We start from the raw sequence: 20,532 nt of genomic DNA, 5'->3' as shown, positions 1-20,532 counted from the left end.
GTGACTATGTAATACATGTACAGTTGAAAGTGGGAGGGAATGGATATTGCGAGTCTTGTCATTTTATATGAACTATAAAGTTACTGCTGAATTTCAGGATTTGGTATATTTGCAGTATCCATTTTCTTTTATATTTTGTTAACATGAAAACTGTTATATAATTCAGATTTTAAAACTTGCTAATCAAAACTCCTTTTCTTTTTTCCTGCTCTTTTGTTCACAAAGTGTTACAGAAACATGAAAATAACAAGTTTGCTTTGCTCTGCCTGTTTCCTTCACAGTGACAGTCCTGGCTATTTTCCATGAGCTGCATGTGGATACTGATCTATATACACTCCTTTTTGGAGAAAGTGTCCTCAATGATGCTGTGGCTATAGTTCTCACATAGTAAGTACAAATTTCTACATCCTTTACCCTGTGAAGTAACTCTTAGTTGTCCTAGTAAAGTGCCCTCTCAATACAGATATAAACTCAAGAATTTAATAACTGCTTTAAAGGGATGTATTTCTAGAGGTGTGCTTTAGTGCATTAAAAAAAACAATTTCCAATACAATTAATAGGTATTGTGTCTATATTTTTTAAAAGAAATGCTGATGTATTTTATGTTCTAATCAATGTATCTGGATAGTTCTGTGCTAATGGGGCATGTAAAATCAGAAGCAGAATATCGGGATTGGAATCTATCTCAAATTCCTTTTGTTTTCAGCAGCCTATTATTTTCAAAGGCAAACCCACAAAGTGGTGCTTATCTTAGTCTACCTATTAAGGCTGACAGAACTTCAGCTGGTGATGTTATATGTATACATCTCCTTGTTGTCTTGAGAATCCTAAAGAATTTCACAAATGAGGGACCAGTTATTCTCCCAGGATTGTGCTGCCCCATAAAATGCTAACTAGGTAGCTTTACTTCCACATGTGTCACAGCCTTAACACTCTTTGGACTATTGCTAAAATAACAACCCCAGAAGGCTGAAATGGGGCATATATTTAAGTACTTCCTTGAGTCAGGGATGGGGCCCTAATGCAGTCTCCCTCAGGATGGGACACAGCAACTATTTGATAGTACACAGCCAGACAAACTCAGAAGGGCCATAGGGAGATGACAGAATACTGTATCCCACTGAAACTGCAAAGTGACTTTTGGCCACCATGTAATAAACCAAATAGGAATTTTTTCCCTAAGAATTTTTCTCATTTTTGGCCTACATTTTTCACAGAGAGTACAAAATTCTTGCAAGATAGGCAAGATTAGAATTAACATGTCTACTAAATTAATGGTTTTCTTAATGCAGTGTCTCTTACATTCACCTACAGTAAGCCTCTGCTATTGTTTTAGGGTAGGAGCTACATATCCAGCTGCTGCCATGTGTCTGTGCATTGAATTTGATGATTAGACATAGCACATATGTCATATTCAGTGACTTCAGGTAGAAAGTGTTGCTTACAGTATGTACATCAGAAAATAAGATGTACAAAAGGAAACCTGTAGAGATTAGAAATAATTAAAAAAAAAATCCATGCAGTTAAACTAGGAGTACGCTGCATTAAATAAATAGTGAAATAAATGCAAAGATGGTAATCTTTTTTCCCCAATTTTATTTAGTTGTATGTATTAAAGAGAGAATAGACTTTAGGTCATTTAATCTGTTCTTCTACTCATTCAGTATTTCATAGAGAATAGCTGGATAACACTTAAACCTAGAAATAACTCAGGGAGATCTATAATCTGTTAAGTATCTATGGTTTTCAGCAATTGTGCTGCCAAATTACAGAGAGCTCTTGAAAAAGTCAAACCATGATGAACTATTCAACTGCAATGTAAATCTGGAAAGCACAATGATGTGGTATAGGATGCAAGTCTTGAGTTTCTAATCTTCTCCTCTTTTCCGTGCAAGAAAGTGCATCATCTTGCAGATGGAGACTGAAAATAAATAAAAAGATGCTTGTTGCAAATGCAGGCTGCTGCTTTCTCATCTGTTGTTCTGTCTCTAGCAGGTCACAGCTCTACTCTTTACAATAGGACCTGTTTACCCTGGCAAACTGATATATTTTTCTATATACTTAGTGGGAGTAATACCTAGACTTTACATGATAGAAGAGATTGCTGAGACTGAAAAGAAAGCAGAGTGCCAATAATCTAAGTGTTACTTAATTTCTAACCTAAATAATGAGTTATTGTACAAATTCAGTGTTGTTTAACTCTGCTGTGAACTTCTTTCATACAGCCCTTTAAGTAAAGATGTACTACAGATAGTGTCAACTTTTGTGCCTTGGCACCCTGATAAATCAAACAGCTTCTTTTTATCTGAGTGCAGAAATGCTAAGTTCTAGTGCTAGGAAAGTACAGCTACCCTCATCTCATGATGCATGCACCTTTTAAGTTTTACTTTAAGTGTTATGCAGAGCTCTTTTCAAACTGCAACAGTGAATTGAATAGGAGGGGAATGTTTAAAAATATGTAAATGGCCACTAATACAATGCTATACTTTCTCATACACAATGGATAGAGTAAATCAAGAAGGGGTGTGTACCTCTAGTTAGGTCAAACGAACTAGAAGTTTTGTACAGAAGTTTCAGAAAGGTTAGATTGGTCTAAAAATAGCTGACCTTATCCAAGTTAAACCTACCCCTGAGGTAATCTAACTTGGATCAGGTTGGCCATTTTTAGACTGATCTAACTGTCCTGAACTTCTGTACAGTTCCCAATTTGGGTACATACAGACAAACAGAGAGGTTATGAGGAGGTTAGATTGATCTAAGCCCATCCAATTTAAGGTAAGTCAGGACGGGGGGAGCTTATAGGGGATCAGGGTGGCAAGCAGGCTCAGGCGAGATCAGGGAGGTAGGTAGAAACCACAGGGGGATCAGGGGGCAGGTGGGGTCCATGAGGAGGAACTGAAGGCAAGCAGGGCCCCCAAGGAGGGACTGGGGGTACAGGCATGATCTATGGAGGTGATCAGGGAGTCGATCAGGGTACCTGAGAGGTGATCCAAGGAGCAGGGGTGCAGGCAGGGTCTGCAAGTGGGTCTGCAAGTGGTCCCCAGGACCAGGGGCTGTTTTTAGCCCCACAGGCCCCCACCCCCAGACAAGCTATCCCCCACAGTGAACCTAATCCCCCATCTCATCCATACCTCACTTCACCCCAAATTACTTTCTCAGCTCCTGGCACTGGAAATGCCAGTAAAACCAGCACCAGGAGTGGCTTGTGGGATGGGGGTTTGGCAGGCTTGGGTAGGGGGCTGGCTGGTCCACCAGAGGGGTTCACCTGGGAGTCAGGGTAGTGGAAGCTAAAAATAGCTTAGTGGCAGGGAAAGGGTACGAAAAGTGCAGTCCCAGGGCTGGGGGCAGTGGCTGGACTTTCCCAGCCCTGGGGTGGAAGGAAAGGATGAATAAAAGCCAAATGTGTTTTATCAGCCAGTTGAAGAAATGCATGGCAAACATCTGCAATAATTAAAAATTAATCTTTTAATTTTATGTAAATCTTACATTTCTATATATGACCTTTTGTGCCATATTCTGACCGTCTTTTGGTAGAATTCATTATTGTAGCTGGTGGGAGGGGACAAGAACTACTCAGTGATCCTGTCTGCTCCCTTTTCCTGCATTCATGGACATGATATGGTGGCTTTGCCCTCTGAATGGCGAGTAGGGCTTGCTATATAGGTCCCCCCGCCATTTTATTCATCAGTTAGTGCCAGCTTACGTAATATCTTTTGTACAGGCTTAGGAAGTGATGCTGATATGTGCTGTACCTCAAATAAATCTGAAGGTATAGTAGCCAAATACTTTTGAAGCCTGTACTTCAAGTACTTCAACTGCCCAGTCCCCACTAGTGTCCACAGACCCATATTTTAAACCGTATTTTAAACTTTTACAGGCTCATGAATACTATATTAGATTATCTGGTGTTTCCATTATATTCCTCTGTTCTAACTTGATCAGCACAAGTCTTCTGGTACTTGCCCCTAATGACTTTTGTGCACCCTGTACATAAACAGCAATTAGATTTCTTCTGCTACACTGAGACAGCAGCTAGGACCAGAACCAAGAGCTTCCTTTTTTCCACAAAGGCATCTCTTCACATAGCCACCCTCTTCCTGACACCATGCATCTTCTTCATTTGGGCAGTTCTCCTTTGGGTATCCTTCAAGAGAAGAAATAAAAAGAGCTGTGGGCAGTATGTAGCTTGCAGGCTTGGGATTAGAGCACTTTGTTGGAAAGTGGGAGACACAGGTTCAAACCCCCTTTAGATGGAGGGCCCTATAATGTGGGTCTTCTGTTCCCTAGGCAAGTGCCCTAGCTACTACAACCCTGCTCTTCCTCCTTTGTCCTACTTTCAGTAGGTATGTACCTGGGGCACAATCCCTTCTGCCACAGGTGGAAATAAAATCTAACTTATGCATAAGTGGCAAAAATTATTACACAGCAACCTGAGTGCTACTTAGGTACTTGAAGGTGAAATAGGGTTTCATCTGTTATGAAGAGTGAAGGAAATCACCTTCCCAAGGCCTGAGTACTCGGGGTACTGAGATGAGGATTTCAGCCTAAGTAATTACCTTGCACAAATGCCCAGCCACTTGCATTATTAAGACAAACTGTTTCTTTGAACAAAGTAATCTCTGTCACAGTTCTCATGGAAAATAACTGCCTAAGAAAAGGATGTAATAGCTCAAAATTAGTATTTTTTGAAACCCATTTTACACTCAGGCCTCTAGCTGTTGAAGAAGAGTCTGCACTGCTAAAAGAAGCCCTTTGATAGCTAAATCTTTCAACATTAATTACTATAAATTATTCTTCAAAAATACTCATGTGATAACTGAAAATGTATTTGTTTCTCCAGCCAAGTCTGTGTAACTATTTACAGTAGCAGTCAGGTATTTCCTGTGTATCTTCCTTTCCAGGAAATTGTATATTCTTTGTAGTGGTCAGTATTGATTTTACCTCTTTACATGAAAGCCATTTAAAATATATTCAGCACCAAATAAGTGATAGTTACTGGCTCTCTGTATAGTCTCCTCTGTCTGTTTACAATATATGTGCTCAGTATATAGAGGTATATTATATATGTTGACAAACCCCAATATTATAAAACCTCAACATGTCTCTGAAAAGCAAGGTATTTGAGATACTTTATTGGGTCAGGATGAACATATGGCTTCAGTCTTCTTGACTAGTGATAACTCTTAAATAATAAACCATTTATTTTGGATGAAAGATTGTGAAAATCCTGTACAGCAAGAGGAAGATATTTTTGATCACTTTCTCCTGTCATTTTTAAGGAAAGAAATGCATTTCATATCTTCATAAATATACTATTTCAAGGCTGAGACAATTATCTACAGTATTTGGATTCATTCTCTTGCTTCTAGGAATGAACGTATGTTGTTATTATTATTTTTTTTATTTTTTTTTTAAATCCATTTGGTTTCTTCTTGCATCTTGTAACAGGGAGCTAGAGACTCCCATTATGGACAAGGGAAAGACATGCTAGGACCACTGCTGCCTGTGTAAACATACAGCCAAAATAAGGTCTGCAGACTATCAATGTAGGCAAGTGCAGGGAGGAAAAGATGCTCATTAGAATAAAGGACAAACGCGTGAGAGCCAGTGATTCCCCAGCACCAGGTCTGATGACTGAAGGGACTAGGTAAGGGCACACCCCAAGGCAGTCAGGGGATGTAGCTCTGTGTGAAGAGCAGCAGACTGTGAGCCCTTCCCTTTCTCATGCTCCTTCCCCACACAGAGACAGAAAGTAACTCTTGGGGAACTCCAGCTAGAGACAGAACCATCAGGAGCAGGGTGAGACCCGGGTTAGGAAGTGCCCAGAGGGAGACTCATTTACTCATAGCAGGGACAATTTTAGTAGTGCTAAAGCAATGGCCTATTCTCTTTGTTTATATGGCTGTCCAAGTGGGGCTGCCTATGTTAAAGTGATAGCATGACTTTTTCTTTACAACGTTGGTGTTCCAGTGAGGAGAGCGTTCAGTTAAAGCACAAGCCTGCCTTTATGTTGTGTTATAGCCAAAGGGCTCATTTCTTTGTTATAGTTTAAGACCAGTGATTTGGGTTGAGATTATCAGGGGTGGAGGAGGTCCCAGTAGTGCCCAGAGCAGGGCAGAGACAGAGCTAGAGAGCCTGGTGCCCAGAGAAGGACAGAGACAGAGCCAAGGGGCTTGGTGCCCAAAACAAGGCATAGAGCTACAGCAGGTGAGAGTCCTGAGCAGGGCAGAAACAGGGCCAGAGAGTGCAGTGCCCAAAGTAGAAAACATAGCCATAATAGTCAAGACAGGGTTGAAGCCCAGAAGCTGGGTCCAGTACAGTAGGCCTGGGCTGAGTGGCCCAGCAAAAGAAAGGGGCTGGAGTCCAAGAAGGTTGAGGCTCTAACAAGGGGAGGTGCCTGAACAGTAACACCAGCAAAGCATAGGTGTTTCTGTAGGGAAAGTAAGAGGCCACAAATGCAGCACTTAAGGCACCTCGTGTCAAGAGATACCCAGAGACAGTGAGAGAGAGGGATTAGACAAGTGGTTTCTCTGGGGGACTTCGGCTGCTTCACAATCTTTTACTTTTCAAACAACATCCAAGGCATGGTAGAAGAGTGAGAGACAGGGAAGAGCCCCAGGAACCAAAGGAGGCAGCAGTCTGGTGGTCATCCAAGGGCATTACCATGCCACTCAACCCTGCTTTCCTACATAGCTTTGTATCAAAAAGGTAACACAAAACGTCTGATTTTTTTCCTTTGTTTCTCATCTTAGAGCTGCTGAAGTATTCCAGGAGCTTTTTCCTTAAAAAGTTCTAATTGACGAGATTTTTACTACTCCATCTATGTTATGCGTCCTTTGTGTTTGCCTCTTCACACTGCCATAGAGAAATTTTAAAAAAAAACTCTGTAAGGTCCAACAAGCATAGAGGCCACTATTTTCTTAACTACAAACTTTTCCATTGTACAGTCTTATTTTTCTGAACCTTTGTCTTCTTAAGGTAAGCAACCTTTTAGGAGCCACTTGATCATTTAGACAGAAGGACTTAAAAATGTAAAAACTAAGAATATTTTTTTCTCGTTAATAAATATTAGTCCTTTGAATTTTTAAATGTAAGTGGCAAGGAGTTTGTGTGTGTGTGTGTGTGTGTGAAAGATACTGTATTGAACTGTATTGAGTTTGAAGAGGTGTTGGGCAACCTTTCAGGCACAAAGTATACTACCATCACAACTACAACACCCCTCAATTTGTTATTTTTCATTATAGCAGTAAAAATGTGGATAGAAGTTTACACATGAATCAAATCAGATGCTTCCCATCTGTGGACTAAATTCTGAGGACCTTTACTGACTTGAGTTGAAATTTCATGAGAGTGAGACTGCATAACTGTTTGAAACTTAATATTTTAAGGATACTGCATGTATCTTGAAAGTTAATCTCTTAATTTTAGTCTTCAACCCTGATCCACTATACATTCTTTACCCATTCAAGTACACTTGTAAATATACGGAGGTGTGGAAGGAGGTTTTAAGCCAGGGACGGGCAATTATTTTGGGTAGAGGGCCACTTACTGAGTTTTGGCAAGCTGTCAAGGGCTGCTTTGGTAGCCCCGTCCCCTGGTTGCTCTATATTCTGAAAATTGAACATCTACAACATTCCTTAATTTGATTTTAAAAAGTATTCTTGCACTGACTTACAAATGTTTGTGTAGTATACACAGACATGATTGCACAGTAGTTTGAAATGAAGTGTTACACATGTATATTGGGGGGTGAGGGCATGGGGATAGGTCTGTGGGGTACTGGTAGTTGGTGGGTATTTGGGGTGTGGGGGAAGGTGTGAGCATGGGGTGAGAGAGCATGTGAGTATATGTGTGGATATGTGGGGTATGGGGTTTGTGGGGGGAATGTGAGGGTCTGCATGTATGACAGTGCAAGAGGGGGTGTGAGTGTATGTGTATGGTCGGGTGTGCATGTGGGACTCGCCCTATGAACACACACACACACTCACTCTCTCCCTCCCTCACTGCACACACGATCACACACACGCACATACAGTTAGTCCCTCATTGCTCTCTGTCGCTGTCTGTCTCTCTCTCTCTCTCTCTCTCTCCTTCCCTCATTGGATGTATGGACACACATACACATACACGCACCCTCCCTCCTGCTCCTGGCTCTGGGGTACCAGAGTAGTAATTACTGCAGTCCAGTAATGCAGCTATGGCAGGCAGAGACTGATAGTTGCGGGAGTGGGGCCCAGCTGGCTTTGTTGATTTCTGCCAGCTCCCCCTGGGTCTTACTGCCCCCGATTCCTGTCATCTTTGACGGGAAGCCAGGAGCAAATAAATATACATTTTCTAAATTTTTTAGGTGTCCCGTGGGCCAGATAGAATGGTCTGGCAGGCTGGATACAGCCCGCAGGCCATATTTTGCCCACCCCTGTTCTAAGCAAAGGGTACCAAATAAGAGAAAGTTCAGAGATGTGACTTTCTGAAAAGTAGCTGAAAAGATTATTAGGATTCAGTACTTCTAAATATGTTACTTTATATATGCTATTTAATCTGTCTCATTCTAAGTGTTTTGCAAGGATAAAATATGGAAAGCAGTAATGATTACTAATTTGTGTTCTCTGGTAGGTTTAGGTTAGATATCAGGAGGTGCGACTTCATAGTCAGGACGGCTAGGGTCTGGAACCAGCTTCCAGGAGAAGTGGTGCTGGCCCCTACCCTGGGGGTGTTTAAGAGAAGGTTAGATGAACATCTTGCTGGGGTCATTTGACCCCAGTATTCTTTCCTGCCATGGCAGGGGGTTGGACTAGATGATCTGCTCAGGTCCCTTCCAACCCTAGAAACTATGAAACTATAAAACACCTTAACAGGCCATTATGTATTTTAACCTGAGCAACCTAAAATACTGGATTCCAGTTGACTTTGCTTAGAAATTCTCCAATGAATTTATCACCCAGATACCTTGTTTCAGGCAGACCCAAACCCTCAGACTGACTGTGATGTCTCCATTTGATGATAGGTGAATTTTATTGATACAGAGTGATAACAGATAAGAATAATGCAAACAACTCTATATCTACCAGTCCTAGAACTATCACAGAGAGAAGGAATGTCTGGCCAGTATATGAGCTTCACCTTGAGATTCTTTCTTGAATGTGAGATGTCAGCAGCCTGGAGGTTCAAGTATTCCCCCCGCTCCCCCGAGCAGGGTGAATGAGACAGTCTAGTGGTGTGCCATCTGTCCATGGTGGCCTCAGGGTCCCCTATCAGGGACCCTTTGCTGTTCTAAAATCCCCCCTTTTGTATTCTTCCTTCCCGCTAATGACTCCTCATTTCCAGGCATCATTGACCTGTGGTCATTATACTATCCACATTCTGTCCTATCATCTTATTCCATTGTTCCAACAAACCATCATATGCACACATCTTACTTTGTTTATTTTACCGGTCTCCTAATTTGGTCTGTTCACCAAAGCTGGAAATCCCAAGGGCCCTCCAGTTTAGCACTGTGACCTAATGCCACCTTAACTCATGTTATGGAATAGTGTGGTACATGTCTTCAGTCTCCTAGCCTGTGTGTCTGCTGGCTTCAGACACAGGGCCGTGAAGGAAACATTGTCACTAACAGGCTTTTAGAAAGCAATTAACCCTTGCCATTCCCCTGGACCATTGTTCTAATGCATATCTACTTTACCTCCAAGCCAATTCCCAAAAGCAAACCTCTAAATATCATCTTATAGCCATCACTCACCAACTGGACAAGGCAAAGATGATTGATAAATTCTGGCTTGCTTTTAAAAAGCCCATTGCTACGGGTTGTATAATTCCTAAGAGGCATAAGTCCGTGCAGAGGCCTAAACTCATTTGGATCTGCTGGAACAGCCATAGCAAAAAACAGGTGTAAAGTCACTGACACAGTCTCAGTGTTGGTAGAGCTGAGTCTATGGTATACTACTAAGAAGTACACACCCACAAGAACTGTATGAAGGTCAAAGGCACTGCGGAGTTGTGACAGTCACCTGCCAATAAAAGTCAGTATCTGCTTGTAAAGTGCAGCCTTCAAAGAACCTTTCCAACAGCATTCATAAATGTGTTTTGTTTCAGGCATTCTGTAATTCAGAGAAGATAGTCTTGCAGAAATACATAACATTAATTTAATTTGTTTTAGTAGAAGACTGTGCAGGATTGAGGGTGATGAGCATGTCTACATGAGATGCTGTGTTGCTGTAGCAACAAGCTACAGCAACGTAGCTCATTGCTACGGCAACGTAGTTTCAGCAGGCACGAACAGTGATGCTGATGCTACTGTGCAGTAGGATCAGAAACGACCCATGTGTCATCAGGACTGCTCAGCAACGGCAGTTACTCTGCAGTCATTTAGTACTTGCCGTGCAGTCATTTAATGCAAGTACTAAATGACTGCCCAGTCACAACTGCACAGTCAGATGCACATGTAGAGATGCCCAATGAAGCCTGCTTTTGTTTCTGCACTTCATATACAAGTCCAAAAAAATTTATAATGTAAGTCATAAGTATTTATAAAGCACCTAAATAAATCTTTTTTGAACTTTCTGAAAATAAGAGCTCTTCTGGTACTATCAAAGGATTCCAAGTCCATTTTTCAAAATTGAACTGCAGGACTTGACACCATTCCTAGGCTTTGGGTGATAGATGAATTGTTCTCATACATTAGATTCTTTATAATAGTTTTAAAAGATCTGAAATTTATAGGAAATAAGTTGTAAATTGTTACTTGTCTGCTTGCATCTGCTTTTCTCTGGCCTAAACAGAGTTTATCTGTTACCACAGAATAATTTCATAAAGGAAAGGCTTTAGCCACTGAGAAAGAAAACCATATCAGGGGTTCACAGTGCATAGGGCACTAGTACAAGACAGAAAGGCAGCAACCATGCTGTTTCACCAATAATTAGAAGGACTAACATAAATGGGCAGACATCTTTTTTCCTTTAAATGTTCTTTTGTTCAAGTTTTCATCTTTATGGTTGCCTCTGAATCCCTCAAAGATGTGTACACGGTGATTAATTTCATAGCCCAGCTACTCTCTGATAGACAAAGTAATTTCCAGTGTGCAAATTCTTTCTAGTTTAGTAATACCATGTACAAGTATATATGTTTAAGCTAGGTCTTGTTATGAGTTCCCCTAGAACTCATACCATACAGGTGAATGAAACAACATGTCTAAGGGGTCCATTTGTGAATTTCCACGCATACAATTCAAAGGGGTCCGTACCTCCATTCAAAATTTCCGAAGGGGTCTGCACCGCCATTCAACATTTTTTAGGGGTCTGCAAATGAAAAAAGGTTGAAAACTACTGGTTTATAGCAATGGCACTCAACATGTGGTCCATGTAACTGCTCTGAGTAAGCCACAGAGTTGTTCCTTGTTCTTGTTCACTTGTCCTTGTATTATGAAAGGATACATAGAAACACCCAGATAATCTCCTTTGTGGGCTGGATTTATTGCCAGCTGCAGTCAGTAGAAGCATTTCTGTTGGCATCATTGGGTGCTGGAGAAAGTTCTTCAACAAGGGCTGGTTAGAAATTCTCTCACAGACTCATTTTCCTGGAAGCCTGACCTGAGCTGGGAACTTCAGCACTTGGGAGCCAGTGCTTCCAGGTTCCCAGTTCCTTACTGGTTTGCCAAGTTAAATTTGTTTTTTAAATTGTTTAAATGAACCATTTACCCCCCCCCCCCGTAAAGGAATATATTTTTGTTCCGTTTCATAAAGATTTTACAAATTTGGTGGTTTGTTCCAAATTGGGGCATGTCGTCCCCTCCCCGCCCCCCAATATAGAAATTTTATGGAAATGTTTTGATGCTTCTAATCTTTTTCCGCATACACCTCTGTACCTCCTTCTATTTCTTTTTTAAAAATGGGAGACTTGAACTCAGTATTCCAGGAAAGGCCTGAAATCTATATAATGACCAATTTCATCCCAACATCTTCAGCTTCATGTTGGGGTTTTAGAACTGTTGCTGGGATCTGTCTGAATTTCTTTGCAGCCTTCTCCTCTGTCGGCTATCCTAATTAATTCTGTATTATCTGAGGATATCATATCTCTGTTCACCCTTTCCCAGACCAGTAATGAATGCATTTAATAATACTAGTTCCAGTACAGATCCTTTAAATACTTCTGTAGATTTCCTCAGTCAGGCTTTATTTTTCATTGCAGTTTGTTATGTGTTAATTAAAAGGCAGCAGCATTGTATGTAACAAAGAGAATATACTAACTACCTTGGACATATTTGCAATCCAGATAGAACTTTGAATTTGTGAGAAGTAAGGTCAGCTTTGACTTGCATGCTAGATAGTTCCTTGATGCAGACCTCAATTAAACTAATCATTACAAAGAGTTTCAGATCAAGTTTCCATCCTTTTTTTAATCAAGAACTGTTCCTGATTTCAATCCTTTGACCTTAAGTTCTTGGATCATTATTCAAGATAGATTTTTGCTTGAAAATTTAGTGCTATGGTTTTTGCTTTGATATCTTAATCTATTGAATAGCAGATTTACAGAGATGAGACAGCTGCATGTTCTCATCTCATATTCTTCTTTTAAACATCAGTTTTAGTTAGAAGAGTGGCTATTACAAATGACATAGTGAGGTTCCATAGTTACTCTCTTGAAAACTTTTATACCAAGTGTGCTCATTTAAGAACAAAAGATTTTTCTAACAGGCAACTCTGAAAATCAGCCTAAGATCTGAAAATCAAACTGTGTTCTTTCTAGTTTTGACTGTCCATCAAGCACCAGTAATAAGGAGTTTGGATTTGGAGCTTAGCTGACAGTTTTGTTGATTAAGTGTGTGACTACGTCTTCCATAGTTATATAGACTGTGCAATGTTAGCAGGAATAAAACTTATTTTTTCCTCACAGATGTAAGAAAATGACTTGCAGACACAGGGAGCCAATATGCTGAGGTAGAATATGCTTCTTTTATATACTGTGCTGGAAATCAGATTTCTGAGCAGCTACCTATCTTTAACTAAATATTCTGTCAAGTATGTGGCCCTATCTTTATTCTAGTTCCAGCAAAACAGTGGGACACTAAAGTTCCTGTGTTTTTATCCAGTGTCTGAAATGGATGGCAGGCTATGAGGAGTCCTCATAACATTTTGTTTGCTTGATGCAAATGAATTCAGTCAGCTTGTATCCAAAATAAATAATAAAAAGATGGGCTTTGTTTCTTATTTCTTGTCATTTGTAGGTCAAATGGGAGTTCATTCAACCTAGGTTATGGCAATGAAGACTGTCAGCCTCTGCCCAATAACACCTACTGAGATTTATAAGGAACTGCATACATTTTATCGCAAAGTCCACAAGACACGATTACGTCATATTGAATCATCACAAAGGGGTTCCAAGATTGTACAGTTTGGTGAAAAAATTGTTCACTGCTTCAGTTTGCACTGTAGTTTTCCCCATTTGTTCGTTCTGATTGGGTCTGCCATGTGCCACCCCCCTGCTTGGCGACTGGTGTCTCCTGGGTCTGGGGAGTCACCTGATGTCCTCCCCCATGGCTGATCGCTGAGCTGGAGAGTACGAGGGGGTTCCACTGCCAGGCACATGGGGACCCCCCCCCCTTCACACTCCCATGGGACACTCCATCCACCCCACCATGTCAGCATTCACAAGCCACACCTGGTACCTTGAGATACATAGAAAAAAATATATAAAGCTGTGTCTATGGTTGAATCACTGATTCTCCCAGTCAGAACTGAATCTTTAGATTCATATTCAGCTGAATCAAATTGAGACAGTGATCAGAATAAGCTAATTGAATCACTGTCCCCTGAATTGAGCCGAATCTGAATCAAATACTGCCCACTTCGCACACCCCTAGTGGACACAAGTCCAGCTTTCTGGTACATATCTTGAGAATGAAGAAGATATGATAGAACTGAGGAAGATGTGAAAAGGTGGAGGAATTAGAGTGGAGTTAAAGGGGAGTTTGAGTGTAGGAGGTAGAGTTTCTGAAAACAGTAAAGGGGAATGGAAATAGAAAGGATGGATGATGAAGAAAAAAATAAATGCAGTCCATGATCTCCACATATAAAGCTCCAAAGCTAAAAGGCTTCAAAGGATTTTTTTTTCTCTCCTTATAAGGGGGAAATTTGTTCTAACAATTGTAATTTACATAAGTTGTGGCAATTTATATTCTGTTTCTGGACATTCTAAATCATAACTACATAAGAGGGGATAAACTAAATGTTTACTTTGAGGAAACTGGGTGAGCCTGAGCTAACAAAGTGGGCCCAGTTGGGGTGAATCCAAATTCAGAAAAGGGTGTGAAGTTCTATGGAAAGCAGAAGGGATTTTGTCTGTTGGTCTTGTTTTGCTTTAATGCTGACTTGCGTTACTGAATTGGGCAGAACTAGAGAAACTGATGACTGCTGGAACTTGGATCTGGCAGTAAGGGGTCTGGAAGAGATTACTTTATACAGCTTGACCTGGCAATCACACATAGTATGGGAAATGTGGGGACAGACTACACTGGATTGCAATAGGCAAGCTTAGGAGAACAGCCTCCTTGGGTCAGCTTGACCACTGCTCTATCTAATTGGATTTAGGTGGGTACAGACTGTGTGAATAACAATTCTGGGCTCTACCAAGTCAGGTAATAAATCAAAGAGAACCCAAAACTTAGCCAGAATTTTCATTCATTGTTTTCATTTAGCAAATTTCACTTTGTTATATCGACATCTGCTTTGTTTTCCCAAATTAATAGTATATCTTTTTTTTTTTTTATTCGCAGAGGAGCGCTCGGGGAAGAAACCTGTTATAAAATAGACTAGGGAAGTTACATTTTGAGTTAATCAGAACTTGGAAGCGAGTAAGATTTTAGGTGGGTGTTTAAGCCAATATTATATATGCCAGAGTCCCTAACCAACATTAAAGTTGGCCCCTCCTACTGCCAACAGCACCTGGCAGAATGGTTGCACACAGTAAATTAGCCATACAGTCAGTTAAAAGAGTAAACAGTAAATTAATAAAGTGAGGAGTTCAATTGTGCAGCAAGTTAATCAGTGATTCAAATCAGGTAGATGAAACATTTTTTCCAGCTCTGATTTCTATAATAATGACGTTATGGTCGTCCATCTGCTCTTTTTACTTTTGAGGGAGGGTTTAACCCCATGTCCATTATCCTGTTGATGATAATTAGACATTTCATGTCAGTGACCATCTGGAATAGGAGATGAAAGTATTGGGAAACTGACCAAACTTGCTATTAACAGACACTTCTAAAGAGCTCTCTTCAAGTAGAGTAAACCCCGTTAATCAAAATGTGTGCCTACTGCCTTTAAATTCTTCTGTAAATATTTTAGTGTCCCTTAACATATGCAAAAGATAACTTTGCTTTAACCAATGCATTATTTGCCATAGTGGGGATTTCAGTAAATCAGATGATATTATGAATACAGTGGTTTCAGGAGATAATTTCTATCACTGCAGTAAATTTCTTGCAGCTTTATTTATTTATGTATTTTGGGGTTTTTTTATACAAGTACTAGATTAAAAATGCCAGGTACCTTCCTATTACAAGATAAATATCCGCTTGGCTTTAAGTTATCTAATTGACTTAGTTTTGTTTATGTAATTTATTTAAATAGACAGCCTGCAGTTGCCGTCTGTTTGGTAAACTGGAATAGATTTCAGTGAGTAGTGTTATGGAGATTGCCCTCAGGGATGTAAGAAAATATAACTTAGCGCAAATCAACTGGGAATGTCTGTACTTGTCATATCTAATCAAATCAAACTAGCTGTAGGTATTTCTGTCCAGTTACCCACAGACAAACCGGTATCATTTAAAAATATGAAATGTAGGTTCAGAATTAAGAATGATCCTTGCAAATCACATCTAAGAGGCAATTATTTAGCTACATTTTCAGTACAAGTGACCGTGCTGGCATCAAAGCTTCCTCATTTCAAAGATTTCTATTGGGAGCACTTCAGAACTGAAGAGCGCCCTGCTATGACTCAGCTTGTTTTCTGAGCCCTTCCAGATGTTTTTTCTTATCCAAATAACCTCTCTCTAGTGAATAAGGCAGATTTTCTGAGAGCAAGATAATTACATATAGAGTTTAATTTTACTCAGATAGACAACTCCCTTTTAGTTAAAATGGGTATATTGATACAATTTCGCTTGTTTTGTCCTCTCTGAAGAATAATTTAGGAATGATTCTGTCTAGTTCTAGGAGTAGCTAAGTATGTTTGCAAGTTGCCTTTGCAGGGGGCAAGATAAGAAATGGCCCTGGGCAAGGGAAGGACACTTCTATATTTTCATTCATGTATATCCACCAATGCCTTATTAACATAGGCATTTACATAAAAATATAGAACTGTGGAACATTTATAGGGATGTTTCTGCCAGTTGGAAACTGATAGGCTGTGAAGGGGAGTTGCATACAAAAGCCTCCCTGTGAAAGGAATATATGGCATCTTTTTGATGGTGGAATGCCTGCTTACCAGCCTGCTGAGGAGAAACTGCACTGTCCAGAGTGTTTCAGTGCTCCCCCTGCAGAGCCCCTCCCCAGGGCTTTTAACTGTGCAATCTAGGCTCTATTACTCTTGATATGGACAAGTGCCATTTTCTTTCATCATGAGCTAAACACCAATTAAAACTACAAATTTGATCTATTAAAAATCAGGACACTTTAGGTTACATAGTCTCAGAGCAAACTTTCATCACCCAGCATGAAAGCGCATGTGTCAATGTGTGCAAAATCATCCAAATATTGTTAATCCTCCAAATAATTTAAGAACTTTAAGATTGTAATGTCAGGCATGCAGTAGCTAGGAAGTACTAGAATTATATTTTCCTATTTTTATGCATAAGGAAACCAGGAAGTAGTGACTCTTGAAAATATCCACCGAGTTTGGATGGGGAATTTGAGAGACCCATGGTTTGATTCCCTTTCCATCCCCTTATAGACGCAGCATTTTATAAATATTTCTGCAGACCTCATTGACTTCAGTTGCACTCAGTAGCTAACTCAAGGGAAGCAACCAGAGCAGCAGCTCCAGTCCTCAGCTTTGTAGCGGGGAGCAATAGCGACTGTTACCACAGAAGCAGCTGATTGCACCACCATAACTGGTGCTACCACAGCTACCCTGAGCACAGAACTGCATTGCCACACCTCTATTTACTAGGGGTGTGTGAAACAGGCCCTGTTCGATTCGGATTCGGCCCAAACTGGGGACAGTGATTCGATTTGTTGATTCAGATTACTGTCCCCGATTCAATTCGGCTGCATCCAAATCTGAAGATTCAATGTTGATTTGAAGAATAAACGAGTCAGCCATAGACAAAGTGTTAAATGTATTTTCTATATACCTCGAGGTACCAGATGCGACTCGTGAACGCTGCGATGCTGAGGCAGATGGAGCATCCCACAGGAGGACGGTGGGGCGGGCCCTGTGTGCTCGGCAGTGAACCCAGAAGTGGACTGGAAGTACTTCTGGTCCACTTCCAGGTCCGCTGGAGAGCGTGCAGGGCCCCCCACACACACACACCTTGCTGGCTTGGCAATCGGCTGTGGGGGGACCCCGGCTCCCCCCCCCCAGACTCAGGAGGCACCAGTTGCCAAGCCAGGAGAGTACGGGGGTCCCCCCACACTCTCCCCAGCAGACCCGGAAGTGCTTCTGGTCCACTTCCGGATCTGCTGCCGAGTGCGCTAGGGAGCTCCCCACACTCCTGCATCATAGCATTCATAAGCCACCTGCTACCTAGAGGTATGTGGAAAAAACATTTAAAGCTGTGTCTATGTCCGAATCAATTTAGAGAAATTAAGGATCCTCTGATTTGATTCAGATTCAGAGATTCAGCCACTGAATTGGGCCAAATCTCCACCAAATTGAATCAGGGACCAAAGCTTCACGGAGCCCTACTGGTTACATTTGATGATGTTCAGCACTTCTGTGAATCGGGGGCTAGCTATCTCAGCACATGGAAAATGAAACTGGCACTGTGAAAAGCTGGGTTTAAGTAACTTGTCCAGTATTGCATAGGAACTCTTCAGTAGACCTAAGGATGGAACCCCAGGTATATAAAGAGACTCACTATTATTCTTTCTTTTCCTACTGATCCCTACCTCATTCACTACACTTTTCCCAACTTTTGTAACAAATGAGGCAGTCCTACTTGCTATTTGTTGGGTCCATGGCTAGTCTTTTACCATCTGTATCCCCTGGTTTCTTGTCTTCGCTTCAGTTCCCTCACCCCTCCCCAGGTTCTCTTCCCATTTCACATCCCCTGTACCCTCAGGTCATTGTCCCAGTCTCCCTTATGACAGATTCCTCTGCTCTTTGCATTCTGGTGTAGCTGCTTCCTCCCCTCCCTTCATCCCTTTGCTTCCTGACACCACTGGAAGAAAACTTGGGAGGACAGGAGAGACAATATCCCTGCTGCTCGATTCTGGGCCTCAGTAACACAGATACCTGCAGCAATTAAGAGCAACAGGGAAAAACAGGCTGGGAAAAATCGTGCTCTGCTCCTGTAAGTTTAGAGTGGAACATGCTCAGATCAAATGAAATCTATGACTCTTGCAGCTGTCAAACTCTAATAAGTCTCTATTAAGAATGTCAAAATGGTGGTTCTAGGAGACTTATTGCTTCATCAAATTTTGGCAAATGTTTATGGGGATGCGAAAGGCACAACAGTGGTAGCAGACTGACATTCTTCCCGGCAAACTGTCACCTCCCTGCTGCACAGTACTGAGGTGATAACATTTCCCAATGGCATAGTTGCAAAAATATTTTTTAACATGGGCTTAAATTAAGTGCATTTTTCCATAGTCAATAAACAGCAAGTAAAGAAGCTGTGAGAATAGCTTTGAAAGTAAGCAGAGGGACAGAGCTCTCTGGGGTACAGGATTCATTGGAAAAGAAGGCTTGTAACTGCAAACAGATAAATTGTCTATTATTTCCATTGGCTTTGAGGAAACAGGGCGTTATTTACAGAGAATGTATTCAAACATCATTGCACCAAAAATAGCTATTCATATCCTCAAGCTTCTCCCAATGTAAATGTGTGACAATACCCCAATATAGGCCAACTCCTCAGGGCATTAGAGCATCAATATGTATTAACCCAAGTTGGAAAGTTTTGTAATGTGATTTTGTTACGTTTCAGTTGAGAGCTGAAGGCAGAGGAATTTGGAATTTGAGAAAGCAATGTTGACACGTGGGGGGGTCTACCCAGCTTGAGGAAGCAACCTGCTGATTTTGTGGGGAGATCGTGGCGTTGCCCACCATTTTCATGGATTAATCATGGCCCTGCCCCTTGCTGCTGATTGACTGCAAGGGATGTCCATCATACTGCACTGCCCCCAATGCTGATTAGTTGGTTGGCTGTCCATCTGCTGATTGGTGGAGAGGGGTGGGGCCACATGACAGGCAGCCCTCTTAGTCGGTCAGTAGCGAGGGATGGGGGCACTAGCTATCTTCAGCTCCCCTTTGTCCCAGCAGCTCCCCCTTCCTCCCAGTGAGTTGTATGGCCATGCCACAGTGCCATGAGGACTGCTGGCTGCTTTTGAGGAGCTCGTATTTTATTTTCAGTAAGTTTTCTTTTTTTCCTCAGATTTCGCCAACGTTGACTGCTTTTGTGGGCAATGCCATATTTTGCATTTTCCACAAAATCATGATTTGAGTAGGTCCCTGCACTATAGACACTTAAAATGAATCCAAATGACACATACAATTTTCCATCTTAGTAACCTCCTCTTACAGCATCTCACAGACAGGAATCATTGTTACACATACAGCATTTTCATTTTGTATGCCCATTCATCGCATGCTTATGCTTACATAAAAGAAATCAAACGGTTCTTCCCTTCTACATTGTTCTACAGATCTATAGCAAGCATAGCCAAAAACTGGGGGGGGGGGCAGGGGCGGCGAGGAGAAGAGTGCCCAGAGGGGCTCTCTTATCTGCCTTAGGCAGACTGGGAAAGGGGTATGGATAGTTGAAAGCATTCATAAAGAAAATCTCTTAGCCCCCAGACCATTTTAACAATGTACATCTCCTGTGTTACAGTATTTTTATTCTTCCAGAGTAGTATTCAGTGTATTTCTGAAACATTTTTAGGGATTGTGAGGGAGTGGGGCCTAGGAGCAGCCGTGAACTCCCTAGCGCCCCCTACCGTCACTCAAGGCTGAATTCAGCACCCTCGGATTCTCGCCCGCCATGACTTTGATCTTAAATGAGTTTTAAATGGGAGGCTGCCTTTATCTCCCTAGTGAACGGTACGTAATGGTCCTGCCCCTACTCCATATGGGGTGCCTCTGTGCACCCCTCCCTTAAGGGGTATGCGTGGGACGTTGTGCGGTCCCTTGCCCTCTGGTGCTCTCTCTAGCACCCCGGGCTCATCACCCGCCTGGTGTCCCTGGGCCTGGCTCTCCGCCGCCGCCCTGCCACCGGCGCCCCTTGGGCCTGGCTCTCCACCGCCGCCCTGCCACCGGCGCCCCTTGGGCCTGGCTCTCCGCCCACTGCCCCGCTCCTGGGGACTAAATCACCCACCTCTG

General features: G+C 41.7%; 1 protein-coding gene across 1 annotated transcript in view; it reads left to right on the top strand.

Annotated features, from left to right (window-relative positions):
- SLC9A9 (solute carrier family 9 member A9) overlaps positions 1 to 20,532 on the top strand; it is a 410,063-nt gene that overhangs the window by 106,275 nt on the left and 283,256 nt on the right. Inside the window, exon 6 of the mRNA XM_090053238.1 lies at positions 282 to 387. Within this exon, the coding sequence (XP_089909364.1) occupies positions 282 to 387 (106 nt within the window). The remainder of the gene's footprint in view (positions 1 to 281; positions 388 to 20,532) is intronic.

Source organism: Crocodylus siamensis, chromosome 6 (assembly GCF_052110815.1).
Source record: "Crocodylus siamensis isolate JL-2025a chromosome 6, ASM5211081v1, whole genome shotgun sequence".
Lineage (NCBI taxonomy): Eukaryota > Metazoa > Chordata > Crocodylia > Crocodylidae > Crocodylus > Crocodylus siamensis.
This window is presented reverse-complemented; position numbering and strand designations above follow the sequence as displayed.